We start from the raw sequence: 24,263 nt of genomic DNA on the forward strand, positions 1-24,263 counted from the left end.
GCTTGGCCTCCTCTCACGAACACTTGTCGGAGTATAAAATGGCCCGACGTAACATTTCGACACCTCCGGTTCACACACTGGTGCTGATCTGGTGAGTACACCCACAGGGCTGACCGCAGCAGGACTGAGTACCACAGTGGATTTATTACATAGGATGGATACGGGATTTTAAGATAAATGGCGGTGACTTGCGACTTTGACTAACCAAAAGTCATCATCTAACAGATCCCGATCATCGACCCGTGGGCCATCGGCTTCTTTTCATTTTTTTTTTCTTCTGTTGGATTATATCTGATGCTGATACTAACCAAATGAACTTTCTCAATGTTTCCCAAAAAAAGAAAATAGGCTACTAATCCGAACCGCTAATTACAGGGTTGCTTGTCCACCAAAAACGACCGTGTGTGTGTGTGTGTGTGTGTGTGTGTGTGTGCCGCCTGTCTATGAAAAGAAAGGCGATCACTTCAATCCAAACAAACAGGGAATTTCTTGACTGGACTTCTAACCGTGCACGTCTGTGTGTTGCAGAGCTGACATCATGTGCGACGACGAAGAGACAACCGCCCTGGTGTGTGATAACGGCTCCGGCCTGGTGAAGGCTGGGTTCGCCGGCGATGACGCACCTCGCGCAGTGTTTCCCTCCATCGTTGGTCGCCCCCGTCACCAGGTAAAATACACTATTCGTAAACACAACAGAGGTGCGGTGAGGACGAGTGGAATATCGTTTTAAAATGTTGACATCCCACAGGAACTGTGTTGCTCGGTGTGAGGGCCAGCTCATCCGCGCAATACTGCGCACAAAATGTAACTGAGTAAAACGGACCGTCCGCGTTTTTTTTTTTTCTTCTTCTTCTGAAAACTCAGTTGAATCCTGCATATAGTGATAGTTCTGTTGCTGATCAGTAACAGTCCGCCAACCCCCCTCCCCCCAAATCACTGATTCCTGATCCTTGCTGTTCTCAGGGCGTCATGGTTGGTATGGGTCAGAAGGACTCCTACGTTGGAGATGAGGCCCAGAGCAAAAGAGGCATCCTGACCCTGAAGTACCCCATCGAGCACGGCATCATCACCAACTGGGACGACATGGAGAAGATCTGGCACCACACCTTTTACAACGAGCTGCGCGTGGCCCCAGAGGAGCACCCCACCCTGCTGACAGAGGCCCCCCTCAACCCAAAGGCCAACAGAGAGAAGATGACCCAAATCATGTTTGAGACTTTTAACGTCCCTGCTATGTATGTGGCCATCCAGGCTGTGTTGTCCCTGTATGCATCTGGGCGTACCACAGGTAAGACCGAGTCCCCAGGTGTGCGTTAGATAACCTATTCTTCCAGTGAGCAGATAAATAAATGAAATGTTCACATATTCATTGGGGCCTCCAGGTATTGTCCTGGACTCCGGTGACGGTGTGACCCACAATGTGCCCATCTATGAAGGTTACGCTCTTCCACACGCTATCATGCGTCTGGATTTAGCCGGCCGTGACCTCACAGATTACCTCATGAAGATCCTGACTGAGCGTGGATATTCTTTTGTCACAACCGGTGAGTGCGAACTCATAATCACAAACCTCTGACAAACTCGGGTGGATCATAACATATTAAATCATCATTCTTTTAATACTGCAATGTGCTGCACATTCTTCCATTTCAACCCCGAACACATTTTTTTTGGGGGGGAAAGCAGAATAACTGATATATTTAATAACAATGAGGCAACCATTTCTTAGCAGAAAAAGATTATAACAACTTGCCCTCCTGTAAACTTTCTTACACTTTATTATAAAATGGAAATAAACTTCAAACCAGTGGGAGAAAAACTTTTCATAATCTCAACATACTATATTTTACGAGGGTGTTAGATATCACTAACTTTAAAAATATCCGTGTCTGATTCCTTTCAGCTGAGCGTGAGATCGTACGTGATATCAAGGAGAAGTTGTGCTACGTCGCTCTGGACTTTGAGAATGAGATGGCCACCGCCGCCTCGTCCTCCTCCCTGGAGAAGAGCTACGAGTTGCCCGACGGTCAGGTCATCACCATCGGCAATGAGCGTTTCCGCTGCCCAGAGACCGTCTTCCAGCCCTCATTCATCGGTGCGTAAAGGCGAGCGCAGACATCCAAGCACTAATTTAGTTGCAATGAGATTGTCCCAATGTCACACTGAAGACCGTGATTTAACTGTAAGTCTCATCATTTAAGTATTGAAATGAGCCTGTAGTTTTAAAATGTTATATTTAAATCAAGTTTTGGGGGAAGTAATCATGTTCTACATCTTAACTTTAAAAACCGAATCGAATATCCCTTGTCAGAGTACATTATAGAGTATAAGTAACTAAGTACATTTACTCTAATAATATGAACAGGTTTGAGGTACTTCAAGTATTCTCGTATACGTCACAGCTCAGACTCACTACAATTCAACAGCAAATTCTGCAGCCTTTAATTCTATATGACGGCTTTAGTTAGTCACAAGGATTAACATGCAAATATGTTATCAGCATGTAAGATATGGTGTACTGTTTTTGATTAAACTACATGGTAGCTTTACATCCACAACAATTATTTAAATGCTGTTTTCACATTATTGCATCAGTAATTAATCGGGTTATATATAATGAGATTGTTTCAAAGAAGACACTTTGCATAATACATGTTTTCCCTTTTGGTATCAGAAGTGGGGCTGTGAGCTGATAACACGTCTGTGCTTAAGTAAGAGTTTGAAGGAGGAATCTTTACTTGAAAGAGAGTATATCTATTGTGACTAATTACTTTCATTTACAGCCGCCCTCCACTCAAAAATGTGTTTGGGTCATTTGTTATGCTTCACTGTACATTCTTCTGCTGAAAGTGGGAAGCTCATGAGCTCACTGAAACTACCTGTAAGGAGGATTTGTTGCAACACAACTAATTTGGAGCCAGTCATGGCCCAATAAGCAACTTACACAAGTGTGAGATGAATTTCTGAAGCCTGCATTGCACAAACACTGAGAATAGAATTTCAGTGAGGCATCCTGCATCCATGCAATAAAACTTTTGATATGAAAAATATATGCAAATTCAAAGATAATGAATTTTTCAATGAGCGAGGAGTGTCATTTTAAGAATTTCTAAACAAGGTCATTTTACTTTTTAAATAGAAAACTGAAATATGTGTGGAGGGTCTGAATAACTGCCTCTTGCTTGTAAATCTGACTTCAATTTTAGGCCTATTTATAGAATAGTATCAGGGCAAACCTTTGAATGAATGGTTTTCTAAACACAGATGTGTTTATTGCTCATATTATTGACTAATTATGACGACCAACTGGAGGTCGCAGTTTATTCACCTCAGATTGACCGCATCATGGCCGATAAATAGACGTGATTAATCTAAAGCAGGGGCTTAGAGTTCACATTTGCTGCACATTGCACAGCTGTTGGAGGAGCTGTCCGTTTCAGCACCTGTTACGACAGCTGACGACCGTGTCAGATGTGCTGTGGGAGGTAAAACTCACTAAATTGTCCACCGTGTTTGCACAGGAATGGAATCTGCTGGCATTCACGAAACCACATACAACAGCATCATGAAATGTGACATCGACATCCGTAAGGACCTTTACGCCAACAACGTCCTGTCCGGCGGCACCACCATGTACCCTGGTATCGCTGACCGCATGCAGAAGGAGATCACAGCACTGGCCCCCAGCACCATGAAGATTAAAGTAACTTGACTCACTGTTAAATATTACAATAGCGGTTTCCTAATTTCCCTGATTAACCATGTGTTTGTGTTTAGATTATCGCCCCCCCTGAGAGGAAGTACTCCGTATGGATAGGTGGCTCCATCCTCGCCTCTCTATCCACCTTTCAGCAGATGTGGATCAGCAAGCAGGAGTATGATGAGGCTGGACCCTCCATCGTCCACAGGAAGTGTTTCTAAGCGCCAAACTCTGCCCTCTTCCTCATTGTCTTCACCCTCCGTTACCTCCTCCTGTCTGTGACAACAACTGAAGCCATGGCTCAAAAGCAGCAATTCAAGTGTTGTTGTCAAATTCTTTGTTTTTACACAAGTGCAATTTATATGTGGATATGTATAGGTTTATAAATAAACAAATGCCGAGCCTCTTTCTGTCCTCCCACCTTTCTTACGACCTTCCTGCCTTCCTTCTTCATTCCCTCTCAGTCTCTGGAAAGCAGCAAAGCTCTGCCCTTTCATTACGTGATGGATGAGTAAAGGTTATTAAAGATTTGAATTAGAAAAGATTACCGTGAGCTAGAGGATAAGCCACCTCATGAGAAATTAACCCCACAAAGTTTAATTGAGTGAAAACACTCCTTTCACGTGACCAGTTAGCTTGGCTTCCTTGATTGGGCAAGGAGAGTAATGATAATAATCGATACATTAGCCTGTGAAGTGATAAGTTCATGATCACATATTTATTTAGTAAGAGCACCATATGATTAAACTCATTGATTGAGGGATAACATTTATTTAAACCATTTTTTTTTTTAGTGTATACATATGCGCTTTGGATTCATAATGAAGCCATACAGTCTGGTTTAAAAAGTTAACCACATTAATAACTACGACTTAACATGGTATAATAATCTAACATTCTAGTGTACATACAATTCCGCGCCATAAATTGAAATGTCAGAGCAGCATACAGGGCGGGGTCACATATTTCGCTTTTATTTTTAAACTTCCACAAGGACTGAGAGAGGCAGACAGTCAGGCAGTCAGGCAGGCAAGCAGGCTGCCTTGTAAAGCGATTAGCAACTCGGATGGTACTTTCACTCTGTCACTGTATCCAGACCGTCATCTATGCCCGAGGTGGAAACAACAGCTCAACCATCCGGGCCAGCAGCCTGCGACACGGGGAGGGATCCCTCCGGGCATGCGAGGCTGTCTGCTCCAGGAAAGCAGTATTGGGTCCATTTTAAAAAGCTGTTGGCAGTATGATTCCGGATGAAGCTGGAACAATAGGTTTTGCTAAGATGATGAACTATGCAGAATATAAGCTACAGTATTATATTCTCTGTGCATCACTGGTTATTTAAAACACAGGAAAGTCACCTTGACCCGTGTTCCCAGTGCATCCATAAGCCCTGTACCGGAACAATAGATGCTGTTATATGGTGCACATGTAGTACTGTTGTTCCGTTTGTTGACTATGGAGCAGCACTGTGTTGTTAGGTGTTTGATTCCCATGGGGTAACACCCATCCAAAAATGCATAAACTCCTGGTACTATATAGGCTGTAACCTTGTGGACACAATAGACTACAGTTGTATCCACTGCATGGCGCAAGCTATATACAAAACTAAAATATTGGAAATCAGAAGCCCGGGTACTCCTGGCTGCGCTCCACCAACCTGTCTTTGCGTATGTGACGCATGGGAGGGGGGAGACTACTTAAAGGCGGATTAACGCTGGCAAGACATTAAATCCAACCTCCCTCCATCCAGACGCAGCGCGCAGCCCATCAACCTGATCTGAAGATCGAAAATAGGAGGGCTTATAGTAATCAGCCCTCAGACTCTCATGACAAGGAAAAGTGTGGCAACGTTGTGGGAGCGCTCGGCACACACAGCAGGACGCTTACTGGGGCTGCGCGCCCAGCGCATAACCAACCAGACAGCGCGCAGAGAGGCAGTGAGAAACGGGGACGGTAGCAGCATCCCGTGACGGATGCATTTTTTAAGCTAAAATCGGACGCTTTGGAAACTGACAACAACGCAAGACACTGAGAAGCCAGACGGGAAATAAACGCCTTTTTTTGGGGAGGGATTTGAACACAGTGCCGTTGTGCTTTCGTCTTCTCCGGATGCTCAGAAATGGGGGAATGGACTATACTAGAGAGGCTCCTGGAGGCTGCTGTCCAGCAGCACTCTACTATGATAGGAAGGTAAGATGATCAGCAAAAACCAAGAACAACCGAAGAAACGCAGCAGCCTCCAGGATCGTCTTTAGCATGGTTCCCAGTCCCCCGTTTCTGTGTTGTGACTCCAGGATCTTCTGTAGCATGGTGCCCAGTCCTCCGTGTCTGTGTTGTGGATTTTTCTGTCTTGTTTCACAGATTTCCTTTTTTGTCCTCCTTCAAAACGAGACAGCTAAGTAAATCAGTTGACAGCTGTCTTTCCAGAACCTGGGATGGTGCTGCAAAGTCAAACAGCCTAAACAAAAATTCATGTGTCGTTTCATGTATTCATCCATCCACTTATCCATTTGATGTTTGTTGGTGAGTTTGAGTGGTGGTTGTGCACTCAGGGGTGGCAGAAAGATTGAGCGAGAGTCGGCGTTTTCACCTCTTTCCATTAACAAGGCTCACACAGGTACAGTCCAAGCAACGCCGATTGCTTACATGTCATTACCATAAAACACAAAATACAAGCTGTACACGTACTGACATATACATAAAAAGAACATTGTAAGAAACGCACAACATATCCAAGAGCGTCCTGTTTTTCAGCACTGGACAGTTCCCCAAATCCACACATCAGAATTGGGCTCTAAGCGCTTCAGCCACCGAGGCAGCGCACAACTCAACCACACTTACAGTAAACACGTATATTTACACTTATTTTCACATTGTTTGTTTGTTTGTTTGCTTGCTTTTTAGGATCCTACTAACAGTGGTGGTCATCTTCCGGATTCTAATCGTAGCAATAGTTGGAGAGACTGTCTATGATGACGAGCAGACCATGTTTGTTTGTAACACCTTACAACCGGGCTGCAACCAGGCATGCTACGACAAGGCATTTCCCATTTCACACATTAGATATTGGGTTTTTCAAATCATCATGGTGTGCACTCCGAGTCTTTGTTTTATCACATACTCGGTGCATCAGTCGGCCAAGCAGAAGGAGCGGCGCTACTCAACAGTCTATCTGACACTAGATAAGGATCAAGATTCACTGAAGCGAGACGAGAGCAAAAAGATAAAGAACACCATTGTTAATGGAGTACTTCAGAACACGGAGAACTCCACCAAAGAAGCCGAGCCGGACTGTTTAGAAGTCAAAGAGATCCCTAATTCGGCCATGAGAACTACAAAGTCCAAAATGAGGCGACAGGAGGGCATCTCCAGGTTTTACATCATCCAGGTGGTTTTCAGAAACGCGCTGGAAATAGGCTTTTTGGTGGGTCAGTATTTCTTGTACGGATTCAACGTCCCGTCGGTGTACGAATGTGATCGCTACCCCTGCATAAAAGATGTCGAGTGCTACGTCTCCAGACCCACGGAGAAAACAGTGTTCCTGGTCTTCATGTTCGCCGTCAGTGGGTTTTGTGTGGTGTTGAACCTGGCTGAACTCAATCATTTGGGCTGGAGGAAAATCAAGACGGCCGTGCGAGGTGTGCAGGCTCGGCGGAAGTCGATTTATGAAATCAGAAATAAGGACTTGCCGAGGATGAGTGTGCCTAATTTTGGCCGCACTCAGTCCAGTGACTCTGCTTATGTGTAACACATGGGGAGGAAAGGAGGGGGGAAAAAAAACATGTAAAAACCATGATGGACATGATGGACAGCTCCGCACGCCTAATTCGTGTCATGACTTAAAGAGTGGGCAGATTTCTTTTGATTTCTTGGACTTCATGGCAAGCGTGGATTACACGTTTGTTTACTTATTTATGATTGCACTGATGCAACTTTTTAGTAACATTTATACTCTGTAAGATGCTAAATGGAGACAATGTCAACGTGTTCACATATTTACTCTTTGTGGGCTGTTCTGCTGTACTTGAAGAGAGTAAATGCAAAAATTGCACTAAGAGGTGAACACTTGAGAGCCTGAATTTATCCAAATGTGCTACTGACCTGACGGTGTTTTTAAGACATTTTCTTTCCACCTATTTTTTTTTTTTTTGGCACCAACCTAATGAAATGGCACCATACAAATGAAAAAAAAAAAAAAAAAAATCTACCATCCAGATTTATATATGCATATATATATAAATTCTTACTGACAATGGTTCGACGTAGTTGAAATACATCAGCTTAATTCATGTTTTTTTTTGTCGCCTGTGTTGCACCATTGACCTTAACATATGTAACCATTCCATTGCTTAATAGCTAACTTGCAAAACAGTATCTGGTGAATTTGCTGCAAACGCTAACGTCTGTGACTTCCTTAATTTATGACACACCAAAGCGCCCACTGCTTCTATTTGTGAAGTGTTTTCTTGCTTTTTGTGTAATCAAGTGCCATACTTGTATATAAACATAATATATAAATATATATGTATACATATGAATATATAAATATATAATAATCATCATGAAAGCTGATTCCCTGCTTGGATTATGCTAAATACCGCCCGATTTTTTTTTATTTGCTTTAAATGTATTTGTTGTGATTTAAATGAAGAAAATAAGATATACAGTTTTCTCTGTTTTATTTTGCAAATGACTGGAAAAAGAAATGAAGTGCTAGTCTTTTATATATATATATATATATATAAATATATATATATATACAAGAAAGAAATGTCTCTCCCCAATCAAAGCTGATCAAAACTGAAAAACAGCACAAATTGACGTTTTTATCAAAGAATGGGCAATAGAAATCTGCTCTGGTGCTACAGTTTTTCATAGAATGGTTTTAAATGTAACCGAAACAGACCAGAAAAAAACAAAAACATCTTTTTTTTCTGTGGAAAATAAAAGTGGGATTCATGTACACCAGAAATGTGTGAGGTGCAGTACTTTGTGTCCTAGGAGCTCATTTTGACTGACCTATCACACAGATATCAAGTGGAAGTTTTGCCTTGGTGCAGTGAAGATGTAAGCCACACCCACTCTGTACAAAAAAAAAAAAAAATCCCTATACTGCAGGACACACCTTGTACAGGATCTCACCACTCTGCAATGTGTTGCAATACTGATGCTGCTTCCATGAGACTCATCGATACTTGTGCTCATAACCAAGCGGCCTAAGGGAACTTTTAGTCCACATATACATCAAATCAGACTCTGGCCTCACCCCGCATAGTGAGCTGTGCATTTACAGAGCTTCACTTTGAGCTTAACATGTGACTTTGCTTGCACTTTGCAAGGATGACAAAAAGCTGATCATGATTCTGAACACTGAAGGAACTGCCCTTTCTGGTGCTCTACCCATCCTTTCCTCTCTTATTTAAGAAAAGAAGCAGGTTGAACTAAGGGGAGGGTTGTGTGCTCCTCGTGAAGGTCAGAGTGAAAACAAAAGATGGGGAGAGAAAAAAAAGAAACAAAGACAAAGCGTTCAACTGTATGACCACAGAAGACAGAGAAGGAGAGTGAGAAAGAAATAAAGATTAAAATGAATTATTTGAAGCTGACCGTTGCAGCTCACCTGGGAAGGGCTAGTCTCCTCATGATTCCCCTGCCAGGATGACTCTGCAAAGCCGGGAGAAGTTGAAGAGCAATGGCACCTGTGCATCCATCTCCAGCTCAGCAGGGACTCGAGATTTCTCCCGAAATCATGAACTTGGAAAAAAATGAAAAGTCGTTTGACAACTTCACTCTGATGCAGTGCAGTTGGCAGCTCTGTGCACGTTTGCCTCCCTGTCTTTTTTCTGCATTCAATTACTCATTAAATGTCCTACTGCAAAAATGTTATGGATTCATTTTCACAAAATAAAGTCAAATTATGACGCAAACGGCGCTAATAAAACAGGAAAAATATATAACGAAATGCTGTTGTTTCTCCTGCATTCAGCACACAGTGTTTAAAGATAATTGTCATACACTTTGATGCTTTGAATTATTTATTTATTGTGGTTTCAAAATAGCTAAATTATTGGATATGTTTGAATGTCATTTTATGCATGCTGTCATGCATTAACATCATGTGAGTGTTGCAGAGCTCAGAAGAGATTACACTGTACCCGTGTGTCTGCATTTTTCGTGGTCACGGCAGCCACGTTACCAGCCACATTGAGAGCTTTGGGCTGCCATTATGACACACATACATGACAAATAACTTTGTGGCAAATTTACACATCCAAGACGATGTAGATGAACTGCATACAGAGATCAGGTAATCTCAAGGACCTGCTCATTTATCCTGTGGCCTTAGCCACCTTGACGACTGCACGAGAACACAACAAGGCTGTGTGTGATCTATTATTAGACTGCAAGGCAAAACACTGCAGGAACACCTCCGATTTCATGTGATTGCAGGTGCTCAGAGTGAAGGTAGGGAGTTCTAGAGTCATATTTCCGCCTTTAATGTGAGTCACAGACAAAAGAAAGGAAAGGTCTTCTCCCTGGCTGTGCACCATGGGGTATGCGGCTACTTGGCTCATAAACAAACAACTTGTATATGAGCCTCTTCATCATAATTCTTTCCACCTTTATTCAAGATACAAAATAAATCATATGCTGCAACAAAGTCAGAGAGGTAAATTAATATTTGTCAATAATCTCCAGATTTCTAGGGGTGTTGTGCAAGAATAATTCTGAAAGAATTTTTTTATATTGGTTATGTTATTTTGAATACAATTTCCCACGCATACAAATAGAAGATGTATTTTCTTGTATCTGCTATTTGTGTAATTGGGGAATTTTATAGATAAAGATAAATACTCATCACAATGACACACAACTACCACACACTATTTTATTTTATTTGTTTTTTGTGTATGTAGTCTGTGTGTGTATTTATTCTATTATTTCTTATACGTATTTGTCAATGTTTTCATATCGTGTGCACTTTTTGGTTTTCTTTGCTGCTGTGACTACCGAATTTTCCCACTGTGGGATTAATAAAGTCCAATCTAATCATCTAGAACGTACCGTAAATGTAACAGCATGTATATTCAGGACATGTAAGCACTAAAAAAAAAGGTCTCATGATTGACGTAAAATTTCATTTAGGTATAAGGCTATTCTCAGGTCACCAGGCATGCAGCTCCACTTGCTAACAGTATTAAAACTAAAAGTAGAATGTGTGGCATGAAAATCTCAACAACATCAGCTGACTGGTGTAGATTCAAAGTGGCTGAAGCAGCGGAATTTGTAGCATTTCAACAGTACTCAAGACGACCAGTTAAAATGACGATGTGGGATTACACCTGCATCTGGTATTCAGAAATGTTTTCTATATTTCACATCAACCATTAAATTTCATAGGATTATAGTCACAAGTATATAGCATTTTGTTTTTAGCCACAGTGTAGCTCCAGGCCTGAGTCTGTTCAAAAGAGCTGAGAAGACTGAGTGAGTAGTTTGAGGTTCACTGAGCTAATCCACTCAACTAGTGTCTCTTGGCTGTTTCCTTTTGAAAAAGACAAAAAAAAGAAGATTCTGTTTTTGTGGTTTGGAGTTGGAGATGTGATATATCCTGACCAGAGTGTTTTATTGGAGGGACAAGCCCAGACTGGCAGACATGAGTGATGGCAATGGCATCTTTATTAACAACCGTGGCAGCCTCTTCACAGTGGCAAGAAAAAGAAAGTGAACTCTTTGGAATTTTCTGCATTTATGTATAAATACATCTTAGAATGTGGTCAGATCAGATACAATAATAAATGGACACAAACTATTTTAACTACACAAATCATTGCGTTGCTCTTGCTCCCATACTTAATACAGTCATATTAATATAGAAAACAAACATTCACAGTGTTAAAAAAACAGTATGTGAACCTCAATGGTAAATATATCAACAAAAGCTATTTTGGTATTCAGCAAACCTGGGGTTCAATCAATAAATAAAGATGAGAGGTGTGGTTGGAGCCGCACTGACCTACATTGACTTATAAAAGAAAAACACTCATACATTTGATTTGCTATTCAAACTAAGCATCTGCTGATGTACCATGCAAACAGACCTAAAAAAAAAAAAACTACAGAAGGATTGTTGATTTGCATAGAGCTGGATACAAAGTGATGTTAAGGCATTTAGATATATATATCAGCCCACATTTAGACAAACTGCCTAGAAATGCAGAGGATTTAGTAGCATACTCATTTAATATTGTGGTGCTCCGCTATGATGATATTTGATATTTTCCAACTCTTATGGGTGATTCCCAAATCACAGAAAACAACAAGTCTCTAGTGGAATAAACATATTAGTATGCCAACTCTTATTGTGATTGCCCAGTGGCAGATGCAGACATAAAACACAATGCCTTTAATAAGAACACATTCACAGGCAAAATAAGAAAACTATGTCAATTTAGGCAATATTAAACACAGCATATTTGTGTTTGTGTGACATTTTCTTTCAAACAAAACTGTAAGATTCATCCTACTTAAAGAGGCTGGACATGCTGTCCCTGAGACAAGTATTGCAAATAGCAACTTTCTGATCCATTTGGGACCTTTAAAAAAACAATCTCCACACTGCAGACATATGGTTGCACCCTCTTTCATGTTCGACCACAGCAGCACACTTAGGCTGATAAAATGATGCATTGAGTATGCCTGTCATATCAGCAGAAATGTTCATTTCGGGCCGATTTCAAAATGTCATTTCAACGAAGAAAAAAAAGAACCCCAGAGTAACAGAAAGGAACCTTTAGATCTGACTAACATCTGTTCATGAGTCTACAGTATGTAAATCACTGAATGGCAGGACACAATGGGGGAACCACTGCTCTCCACACAACATCACTGCTTGCCTGAAGTTTGCCAAAGAACACATTGACACTCCACCATGATACAAGGAAAATGTTTTGTGAACTGATGAAAGGGCATGAAAATACCATCCCACCTGTGAATGACAGTGGAAGGAGCTTTTCTGCCACTGAGTCTGGACAACTTGACATGAACAAGGGAAAAATGAATTCCCAAGTTAATCAATGTTCATACAGGATATAGTCAGGGTGGCTTTCCATCTTAAGCAGAAATAAATTACAGCAGGACAATGACCTAAACATCAAAGGAAACCTACTATGGAATGGCTTCAAACAAAGTCCAGACCTTAACCCAATAGAGATGCTGTAGAATGACACCAAGAGTCGTTCACACCAAACATCTGAAGAATATAGCTGAGCTGAAGTATTTCTGTAATAAAGAATTGTCACCAGCACTGGGAATATTTAGGTGTGGTAAATAGACACTAAAGATTATAATATTATTATAATGGCCTGTTTGCTATTAGCTGAAACACATTGCGTTTGACTGGAGTCGTGAGTTAGATGAAGATCAGATCACATGACCGATGTACATCATACTGACCACTCTCAAACTGAAACTCTTCATACTATTTGGTATCTATTTGGCCGTGTGTTTGTCTTTGTGTACTATATTTCTTCAATTTAACCACATTTGCTATTTATTTATCTACTTTTTTGTTTTTGAACTGTTGTCCCAGATAGAAATATGATTCTGAGGACACACGAGTGTATTTCTTGCAGCATGACCTCGGGTTTGTTGCCTTTCAAAAAAATGTGACAGACTAATCCAAAACTTTCACCTGTAAGTGAATCCTGCAATCCCTCTGCCCCAGAACAAGCATGTCCTCCCAATTTCTACTCTTCTACCAATCTGAAAAGAGACGGCCGGCTCCGGGGAGCCCTGCTTTAATTCTGCCTTTTGCGCAGATTACTGCATGAAAAGGGGAGAGCAAAAAGCAGAGAAACAGTGAATGTGGGTCTTTTTGATCCACTCAGCCAGAAGCAATGAAATTAGCCCAGTTACGGCAGCACATATGCACAGCATAGCATGGCATAGGCAGATATGGCAAACATTAAAACAAAATGCACTGGATGTTTGCATCTATGTGGGAGAGGAAGCAGTAATGCATTTGCACAGTGTGACCAAGTTTCTAACTTTCTCTCTGCCAGGGGAGCAAAAGCATCCACTCTCTTCTGGCTGTAAAGTAGGTTTCTCTGTCTCCAGCCCCAATTGTTTCTCTCCCTCCTCACCACTGTGCTTTGTAGCAGTTCAAAGAAGCAGAACAGCAAACTTTTCGTTGCGTGATCGGTGCTTTGGTGGTCTTGTTTTTAAACTTCCCCGCTATAATGAAATCTTCCGAGTGCAAGGACAAAAGGACAGAGAACATTTGAGGTCTGCACTGACGGATTTGGCCGGCTGGTTTGGTCGTTGGTTAGGTCGTACTGGCCCATATAGACGGATTTGGTTGAAAATAAGTACTGGCAGTGACAAAATATACCTGACAGACCTGACAGCAGATTAATTTCTCATCCATTTTTTAACGTGACCCCAGGATTAAGAACATTAGCGGATTATACTCAGATTTGTCAACCAGAGGTTCACAGTGGGACAGTCGGCACCTGGGAGAGGACACAATGCACCCAAAACCTGATGAATTTCTCCTCTTTTTAGCCAAAGTAAACCAGGTTACAATGAAGTTGGTCAGGGTGACTTTCCTCATTTACATTTAACTAATTATTTTCTTTGTGTACAGCAAGTTTCCATTGTAAGGATCGAGCATTTATAAGCCGCAGCTTACTCCAACTTTTTGCCACACTGCACCACATTCCTCTGGTTAAGTAGTTTGTCATTAATGCAAATCAGACTGGGCCAAGGCCAAACCGCAGCAAAAACAAACCCTAAACAATTTCTTGCTTGTGACATCTTTAATGTCCCTCCTGAGGTGACAGTTCATTCTGACATCTACTGCTTGTTCGAACTTTCTACACCCACTTGCCTCCTCTGCATTCCCTAATAGCTTGTACTACACACACCCCATCGACCCTGATAAATGTTTAGGTTCTGCACCATTACACAGCCAATAAAAATCAGTGGCTGGCAACTCTTAATCGGGCACGGAGCCGTTCGGCGGGCAATTGGACTCGCACTGATATAGGAGGTGCTGAACAGAACAGTGCAAGATGGAGAAGGCAGAGGCAGAGAGATATTAATTTACAGCGACCCGCACTGAAATGCAGTCCCACATAGAGAAGACTATGAATCACTACTGTGTATTACACAGGCACACAGGGACAGAAGATAATGTCCATCTGGTGAGATTTGTGAGAGCAGAATAAAAGAACTACCTTTTACCTTGTCTGCTTAGCAACCAGATGAGTAGTGAAGCTGGTGCTATAAAAAAAGACCAGTTATGAAATGCAAACAAAGAGAAACAAAGAAATTACACAAATATCATTACTTTGATGGAGAAATTCATATGATTGTAATCCCAGAGGAAGTGTAAGATTACACCATGTGGGTTGGACTCAGTGACTCACTGACATCCTCTATTCTACCTCACTGTGTTTTACCTTTAGACTCTGCATGAACCAGACACTGCTGTCTGCTTTTTCTCTGTCGTGTCCTCTCCTTCCTGCAAAACAATCTATATCTTTGTTTCTCCAACTCGCTTCCTTCATCAGCCCTCACTGTTTCGCTACCTCAAATCTCCTTCTCTCTCTCCCTTCTTAGTGTGTTTCAGTTCTCTCATCCATCCCCCCACTCCCGCTGTGATGTGATGCCACTTTGCTGTGAATCACGTGGCTGTCGTTTTACAGAGCCCTAAAAGAAAAGGTATGAGATCACACTACACACTTTGCAGTGTAGCTATCAGAGTGTATTTTTTTTTTGACGCAGCATTGTTCAGAGGATACTGTGGTTGGCTTAGAAATGGTACAGACTGAAGCAGGATTTGTAAAATCTGCAACAATGTAAAGCCGAAATAATGTATTTGATATTTTATTGAACAATATTACACATCTTTAAAAAAGAGAAATATAGTTTTAACATTTTAAAAGATTCCTATATTTCATATTGTCTTTACAATCAAGTTGATTACAAGTAAGACTATGCTGGCTATTTACCTCTGTTCTATTGTAAACTAGTCAAGATATTTAGCTTTTGTTTGTATGTTGACAATCCTGTGGTACTGTTTGATGATGTACTTTGTGATGTTGCATAATGCGTTGTGTCAGAAAGTATTTCTAATAACGGATTTACATACCGCAAGCAAAATTATTTTAAACTCCTTACAATACCACAAAAAGTGTCACATCGCCAGAATAACTAATGCTGTACGCTAATCTGAAAAAAAAATTGTTGTTAGATACCTGAAGAAACTGCTAATGAACACAAACTGACAGCTGACCTGAATCAGCCTCTTTGTTCCTCCCATTTCAAAATAAGAAACACCTTAGAAACTGCAGCACAAACTACCACTTTCAAAATTCCCATAGAGTTGAACACACACCTTTGCCAACACTGAACTAAAACTGTGACCTAACTTGAAACAAAGTGACAGCTACCCACTGCTTTTGTTTCAGAGGTACTTTTGACAGGAACGTTGTATTGGATTGCACAACAGCCTGATTTTGTTAACATGCCTTTTTTTTTATTATTTTTTTTTTTTTATCTTAAATTGCCTGAGAGCTCTGGAGGCAGCCAAGAGAGGAGTCAAAAGTTTGAATCTGTCACATACTCATCATCAACTCGCTCAGAAATACCAGCCCCCTGCATCTGTCTGTTTGCCTCTAAACATCAAATTGAAATCTCTGATCTTTCAGCATTTTGGCAATATGATGCCAAAATAAAGCCCAAGTTGCCCATCGCCCATGAACCACAAATTCTCTCACTATTGTATCAAAATGCAGCATTTGCCCAAAACGACCTATGAAAAATAACCCTCACAGATACTCCACTCCCATTTCCCATAAGCTTTGAAACACATGCTGCGCTGCTCACAGTTTTTCAAATGAAAACAGGGCTGGTGGTAAATTTGTGCTGAAACGTATGCTGCTGTTGTAGCTGAGGTGTTAATTAGACTGAGAAATCTTGTCTTCTACCCTCCTTCCAAGACGTCCAGTTTCACACACACACACACACACACACACACACACACACACACACACACACACACACACACACACACACACACACACACACACACACACACACACACACACACACACACACACACACACACACACACACACACACACACACACACACACAAAACACCTTCGCCCCACACACCAGAAACTCAGCTCTGCGTGCCCAGAAGATGCAGGAGCGTGAAGCCACTTGAAATGCGAGCATGAAATTACACTTTATCATGAGAGATTAATCGTAATCTGAGTCATACATGTCTCGGGCGAAGCTTGTGTACATTTGGGACTTGGATCGTGGAAGCCAAGCCTTGACATGAAGCAGGTGTTGATGGTGCTAATGATTCCCTGCTTTCTCTTGCCAACTTGTCTTCACAGCAAAAGATAACACCACCAAGATTTCATAGCATAATTAAAAAGCTGTATTTGGAAGCTGCAACAACAAAACAGTGTTGATACAATTCAAATTAAATAAAGGAAGACTTGAATATAATACATTAAAACCAAAACCATTGCCAAGACAGATCAATAAATAACACTTTTAAGTAATGCACACGATAATGATAGCAGACCAATACGACTGGAGTAGTTGCAAACCAAAAATAATGACGGAGGTGGTAGGACCAATGAGGACCTGCAATAGGACATTGAGGGCAGATCGGAACTGTAGCTTCAGGCTGCTGATGCAGTGGAATACTTAAAGAAATGGCTTAATGGTATTCCAGGATCAATACAGCAGCAGCAAACAGATGGGCTCTACCTGATGAAGGTCTGTTTCTCCTGACTTCAGCTGATTCATGCTATCACACTGCAAATAGATGTCTGTCTTTACCAGTCTTAAAACCTCATTTTCTGCCAGTGAGATGAGATAATTCCTTTTTTGTCCACTACAACTTCTTATGGAGAATGTTGTTATCTTGAAAAATTGCAACTTTGGAGGTTGGTCTGGTAATACAGAAAATCTCGAAGGCAGTTTGATCATGCTGACTTGCACAGGACAAGTGCAATGTCTCTAAATAAAAAAATAAAAAAATCCCCATATCTCATTACATCTGGTCAGGCAGACTCTTTTAAGGTCTCTCCAAACAATATCGTATCGCTGCTTGTCATTTTTTTGTTGAATTAGGTGCTGCAAGGGGAGAGACAGCTCTGGGAAACGGGAAATCTCAGCCCTCCCGGTTAGTATAGCACATGATGCGGAATTTAATGCTTGAGTTGACTACACATGAAATCACATTTCTAAAATGTATGACTCAACAGTGATCCAATCTTAACATGATGATCCATTGAGCATTGAGTAGTCAGATAAATAAATATTGACTTCATCAATCAGTACTGATGTTCACAACATATCATCTATTTGTACATGTATTATATTATGATGTGGCATGCATTATTTATCCAACTGCACAAACAATTAGTTTAAATGAATGGTCATGCTTTTGCATAACTTACATGCATCTACATGCAAGTACTGCACTTTTAAATTGGGCTTTACTGCCTCACAATCATGTGCATGTAATAATAGAATAACAAAAAGCTCCTTTTTTTATAATTAATTTTAAAATATCTGAAAAAAATCAGCTGATCAAAACTGATTCCAGGTTGTACTTAAGTATTTCCTCTTACTATATTTCCTTTTTCTTTCCACTGTCTTTTCTAGCTTACACAGTGCACTTACACAGTGCATTTCTAGCAATAGCTGATCATGCTCAGCCCGGTCCTCCCGTGGCCTTTAGGGGCACAACTGGAGACAAGCTGGTCTCCCTCCAAACCCAGATTTGGGTTCACATGACCCGAGCGAGCAGCTGTCCCCCACAGTCCTCCCCTGCAGCCCCACACACTGCAGACTGGGAATGTCCTCTGTGCAGAAGCTCTAAACATGCAATTCACTTTTATTTACATTGCGCCAAATCATATCATAAGTCATCTCAGGGATCTTTACATACTCATGCATGCGTACATGTTCATGTGCAGGCGACGGTATGTATGAACAAAGCAGAGGGAAGAGTTATTCTCTCTCTTTTTACACGCAGACAATCAAATTGTGGCGAGCCAACACGAACAGAATGCTGCGTAGCTCCTGTGTGTTGACATACAGGACTATAGAAACTCCTCATCAATATTGAGCAAGTGCTGGTTTGTGGCTTGCCAAGTCATTACAAAGATTGCAGTAGAAGCTTTTTAAACACCCAGAAGGCATACAAACTGAATCCATCCGTATGAAATAATATTTTGTGGAGTAATCTGTTCTGCTTGGATGAAATTTTCAGCGTAAATACGAACATCTCAGAATTGTAGGGTTTTCTTCACCACTGTTTAAAGATTGAAACCCCTTATAATTTACTGGATTATTGGCTAGTGGAACAACTGGGAATCTGTGCACATAAAGGAAATGAATCACATATATTTGAGCAAGCCCACGCTGGCCCCATGTTTGTCTGCAAACAGTGAACACGCATGCCACAACTGTGTGCAGTTTACTGTATTCATGGGAGGGCATACTCCTTAAACACCCTAAAACTGTTTTTTTGGAGTGTGCCTAGCAGACAAAATCGTTTGCACTCCCCCTGACTTCTGCTGCATGGCTGATTCATGTGGCAATCAAAACTTCAGCTGCCGTCCCGCCTCATAGCCGTTGTATTGCCACACAGGAAAAATGTACGCTGTCTGCATTTGAGAGGCAGGAGCCATCAATTGTGCTCCCCGTGTTTGTGTACAGTATGTCATCTCAGCTAAAGGCACGTTCCGTGTGTGCGTGTGTGCACGTGTGCGTGTGTGCGTGTGTGTACGGTGTGACTAAGGGGAACGGTGCTGGAATTGGTTATCCATCAAAGCTGTCTCTCCAGCCTCTCTATCTCTTTCTCTATCTGTTTGATTGCCCGGTCATGAGGGAGGGTTTTAATTATGTTTTCTTTTATTCAAATGATTAATCCTGAAGCACAGTGCACCAGGGTTCCCCCTGGGGAGACGTCACACATCTGGCAAAGACCGTGCTGCTATCATCGCCCTCACTCTGGGTTACTAAAGCTCCCCTCTTTGTCTCCTTCCCTATCTAGGAGGTCCACATAAAACACGCATGCATTCACGGGTACAGTTTCTGTTGACTGTCGTCATTTAAAGCTGATACCAATTTCCTTAAGCCTGTCTGCTCTTCTCCTGCTCAATTACCATTTTTCTACTAATTTAGGCTGCTAATGAATAATCCTTTTGATTATCATTAGGCATCATTGATAACATTAATTGTTTTGTGTGGAAAAATTTAGCACATTGTAATTTTAATGAAGCCTAAAGTGATTTCATTCCCTAATCCCAACACACTGTATCTATTTTATATAATATTTGAAAAAAAACCTGTAAATTGAATTTTTTGCTTCACAAATGACATTCACTGAATAATCACTTCAGCACTGCACATATTATAATAGTCAAGATATTCAAACTTATGCAAATTAATGCTTTACATAGAACAGGCCAGCTAATATGAAAGTACAGATTAATGGCTGCCTTCACATGTCTTCTAAAAGCAGTCATTATGGAGCAATTATAATCTATTCAACACAGTGTTTTTTTTACTCCTCATGTATCTCAGGTTGTTTGCACTCAGATATACCACTTTTAAAATATGTGTTTTCTTCACTGGGATGGAGGCAGTGGACACGACCACATACACACACTCTCCTTCATTAAAACGCTCAGTCAATCCCCACTTCACACTGGCTTCTCACATGACTGAAATAGAGTGTGAAATTTCTGCTCAAACATTCATGAGTGCAGACCTGCATTACATCACCTCTGCACCCCATCATGGGTGCTATGAATCAGAGCCAGGCCAGAACAAAGGAGATGCAAGGAAGGGTAAGTAGAAAAGAAAATTACACTTGAACAATGAAGCTATAGAAGGAGAAAGAGAAAGGGGAGAATGGGAAACAGGGGGAGCAGTGGATGAGGCCACATGCGTGTTTCTCTTAGACTGCTGTCTCTTCCAGCTAGCCAGACATGACTTCACCACAGCTTCCTTGTTTGCAGATATGATCTCACTCATGCAGACAGAGCCTATGCCATCCAGCATTAGCAAGAAGCAGATTTTATGCAAGTTGCTCTCATCCTCTGCGGGAACCTGCAGCAGCAATGCAAGCTGTTTCCAGCCTTTGATAAATCATGCAGTGTTTACTACTACACAGGCTACAGCGGAGGAACCCAAATCCCCAAAAACGTTTGGGATGATCCTCGACTGCATAATTCATCAGAGCTGAGGTGCAACCGGGCTCTAGCATGAAGATGTCTGGCTCAAGGTACCTATCTTTACACTTTCAGAGCTGAGCCTTGTTTTCTTTTACAGTGTTGTTTCTAGGTCATGTTTTACATAGTTCGTAAAGGTGATGCAAAGAATTAGTATTCATTATACTATGCCATACTGCAATCCCGTCTTTTCACCTTCAAACCTAAAGGATAATTCAGTTTCATTTTAAATTTAGTCTTATTTCTATAGTTTTTTTTTTCTTCATATCTGTTGGCTAAAACATCATCGCACACAACAAATTCCTGACGTTAAGGATCATAATAACACAACAAAAGAAAACAAAACTGATTCCAATACATTTTCTCCTCCAAATATATAAAATTAACCTGTAATCAAGCTGCTTGTGTTTCTTTCCTGATCTGCCTTTGTTGGAGTGAAACGCTCTGTTTACAGATCTCGGCAACTATACAACAAAACTGTTATGAACTAGACCCATGAGAAGAATTAACAATTTAAAGAATGTGCTTCAGTGATTCTGTATTTTTCCACCATCTCTTTCTTACATTCTTAAATTAACTTTGTGTCTGTGTGTATTTATATATCAGTCTGCTAGAAACAGCTACCATCACCTCAAAAGCCCTTTTGCCCCTCCATAGTTTTGATGGTGACACAGTTTGCATGACCTTGTTTGTTGTCCTCATTCTGGCACATCTTTTGCCACTCTGGCCCTCTCTACTCGCACACCTCTGGGTAGCCATGTCTGCCAACCAAGCAAACACTCACTGTCAGTCATTTTTTCTGTCAAAAGGCTGAGAGCATTCCCCCAGGACTGACATCTCCGATCGGCCAACCAGTTTCCCCTCTCTCCTGCCCGATGTCCCAGTGTTCATGTCCCACTATGGCCTCTCCAGTGACAGGAGACAACAACAAAAAAAAGTTTGTGATAAAAAGTGAAGTTTGCTGATGTTGACAGACAACTGGTGACGCAGGATGTCCTAAGGTCCATCTCCAGAGAGCTGGATTCAGGTAGGACAGAATGATGAGAATTATATGAAACAAAAACAAACACACAATACAAAAAACACATTACTGATGATTCCTGGACGTTTTCAATCGGGGTCTTATGGGGGCCACTCCTAAGGCATTTCATTGCTCACCTGAGAGTCTGCAACTACACGCTCAGCTGGTGACACAGTTTCTATTCATTTCTTTTCTGTTTTATATTGCAGCCAAGTAATAATTTAAAAATAGTGAGTTGTATTGGCAGCACACAAGGGGAATCTTTTTTTTATTTTTTTATTTTGAATTTCATTTGAATATTCTCTACCAGAGAGGTTAGGCAGGGACAGAAAGCTATCTATAAGTATGCCACGACATATATAGAGAGAAGTTTTTCAAAATTAAAGAGCAATTACCTGCGCTGCATTATCTCAATGAATTTCTCCAAGACATCCTCACGCACATTGCACAGCCGCCATAAATAATCAGCACCTTTCCTGGTCTATTTCTATGCCTGTTAATATAACAGACGACAGCATACAAAAAATGTAGTCCACTGAAATGTCAACATGATTATTTTGCCTGTCAGTCTAAGATGCATACTATGTGTATGGACTACACTTCACTGCGAGTACCTATAGACATCAGCAGCTGCAAGACGATAAAGGTATGAGCAGTTTCTTAGCTCATTCCAAAGGCTTTTAACACCTACGTCATCGTTCAGGGCTCCACACATCTGAGTAAGAGCAAGCAACACATGTCACACTTGCATGATGGGTTACAAACTGCAAGCGGCTCAGCTTGTTGCTCGTGTGAGGAGGGTAAGCTGCCATAGAGTGACCAGCCTGCCAATTATAGGAGGGAAATGAGAACTGCTGGGCAGCTTTATAACACTACACCAGCTGACTGATGAAGAATCTGAGATGTCCTTTCGCATCACAAAAACATAGGAAATGTGAGAACACTAACACACAGTCACACCAAGCCAGACGGTTGTATAGTAACACATCATGCCTGTTACCCACCACTGTCACCATCATAAGGAGGACATTCAACTAACGCACTGCTGTGAAAACACCACAGCCTACCGTCCTTTCTCCATCCTTCGTTAATTCCTTCCTATCACAAATCTGGAGCATCTCCTCTTCTTCATGTCTCTTTGATTACTTGTTTGCTCATCAGCGCCAGAGCTCAGCTGCGGCTAGTGCGCCTTCCTCATATCTTGTCCCGGACTCTGTTTCTGAAAGCTGCCAGAGGCTATTCAGACTCCAAAACATACTTCACAACATAAACAAGAAAGCATTCAGTGTGCACACACAGACGTACAAATATTGTTATTTTCACTTATGGGTGAAATACATTAGGCAGACAATCCTTGTCCACCCCTCTGGTATGCACAGAATGAACACAAGTCAATGCAGTCAATTAAAAGTACAATCTGCATTCTTAACCATGTTTAAAGTGTGTTCTCCAATTTATCATTATAACCTACCAAAAGACACTAAAGTATACCGTTAACTGCTCGCACACCCTGCGCATACAAAGAAACAACAGACATGAGTGGTGTTTGGAGTCCAATGTTCACTTTCATTGTTTCACTGTTTCGATCTTCACCAACCTCAATGATGAATATTTGGCGCTTTAGGAGCTGAATGATCCATTCTATGTTCACCAGATAGTTTGTGATGTACACTTTTGGCTTAAAAGTTTCAAAAGATTTCAAAATTCAAGTAATCTCAAATCTCAAAAGAGGCTGAGCAGGCTCAGTATAGAAATTATTTAATAAATTGCCAAAATGACATTGACACCTTTGCCTCCAAATAAAGTGTTGGCTTGGCTGAAAGAGTGAGGTGTTTCATGACAGAGTAATAATGAATAGCTCTGTTGAATTACACCCATAAAGTTAAAATACTGCTTATTAATGGAGCCCTGTGAGAAGGAGTGGTCGCCAATTTAGCTGCATTATGTAGAAGGCAGTCACTTTCTACCTGCAGTAAGTTGCCATGGTTTCCATTTTATAAAGCGTTCTTTCCACTTAACCTTTGTTTCCCCCCTTCCTCATCTCTGTTTTCTGTGTGTGCCTGTGTTTGTGCACCTGCTAAAGATTAAAGCCTGGTCGATGGTCCAGGGCTCTTTTCAAAGTGGCAGGGCCGAGAAGCAGCCTGTTTCCATTAGCAGACCTGGATATGTGTGCTCAGGACTCTGTGTTCTCTGCCTCTTTCAGTTTTTCCTCCCATTTTAGACCCCCGACTTCTCTGCTGGACTACAGGGCAAGCATTAACCAATA

At 41.3% G+C, this 24,263-nt stretch overlaps 2 protein-coding genes across 3 annotated transcripts; both read left to right on the top strand.

Moving 5' to 3' along the window:
- Positions 1-4,106, top strand: LOC138625891 (actin, alpha cardiac muscle 1). The gene is made up of 7 exons (XM_069707147.1): positions 1-91; positions 529-667; positions 964-1,288; positions 1,383-1,544; positions 1,904-2,095; positions 3,522-3,703; positions 3,778-4,106. Exons 2-7 carry the CDS (start codon positions 539-541, stop codon positions 3,919-3,921), a joined length of 1,134 nt encoding a protein of 377 aa, XP_069563248.1. The 5' UTR covers positions 1-91; positions 529-538; the 3' UTR covers positions 3,922-4,106.
- Positions 4,107-5,437: 1,331 nt separating this feature from the next.
- LOC138625892 (gap junction delta-2 protein) lies at positions 5,438-10,796 on the top strand. Of its 2 annotated transcripts, none has more exons than XM_069707148.1 (2): positions 5,438-5,890; positions 6,605-10,796. In XM_069707148.1, the coding sequence occupies exons 1-2, from the start codon at positions 5,820-5,822 to the stop codon at positions 7,446-7,448; spliced, it is 915 nt and encodes a 304-aa protein (XP_069563249.1). In that variant the 5' UTR covers positions 5,438-5,819; the 3' UTR covers positions 7,449-10,796. The 2 variants fall into 2 exon arrangements, with proteins under 2 accessions (XP_069563249.1, XP_069563250.1); XM_069707149.1 differs by having other exon boundaries at positions 5,439-6,317.
- The last annotated feature ends 13,467 nt before the right edge of the window (positions 10,797-24,263 follow it).

This window comes from Brachyistius frenatus, unplaced genomic scaffold (assembly GCF_029030835.1).
Source record: "Brachyistius frenatus isolate BFR_SWC_R1_liver_20210118 unplaced genomic scaffold, ASM2903083v1 Contig_67, whole genome shotgun sequence".
In the NCBI taxonomy this organism is placed as follows: domain Eukaryota; kingdom Metazoa; phylum Chordata; class Actinopteri; family Embiotocidae; genus Brachyistius; species Brachyistius frenatus.

Bases quoted from the DNA above. Each gene is read 5' to 3' on its own strand.
- LOC138625891 (XM_069707147.1), top strand. From the start codon at position 539: ATGTGCGACGACGAAGAGACAACCGCCCTGGTGTGTGATAACGGCTCC. The intron at 1,289-1,382 runs GTAAGACCGAGT...TGGGGCCTCCAG, and splicing joins TGCATCTGGGCGTACCACAG to GTATTGTCCTGGACTCCGGT. The intron at 2,096-3,521 runs GTGCGTAAAGGC...GTGTTTGCACAG, and splicing joins CTTCCAGCCCTCATTCATCG to GAATGGAATCTGCTGGCATT.
- LOC138625892 (XM_069707148.1), top strand. From the start codon at position 5,820: ATGGGGGAATGGACTATACTAGAGAGGCTCCTGGAGGCTGCTGTCCAG. The intron at 5,891-6,604 runs GTAAGATGATCA...CTTGCTTTTTAG, and splicing joins CACTCTACTATGATAGGAAG to GATCCTACTAACAGTGGTGG.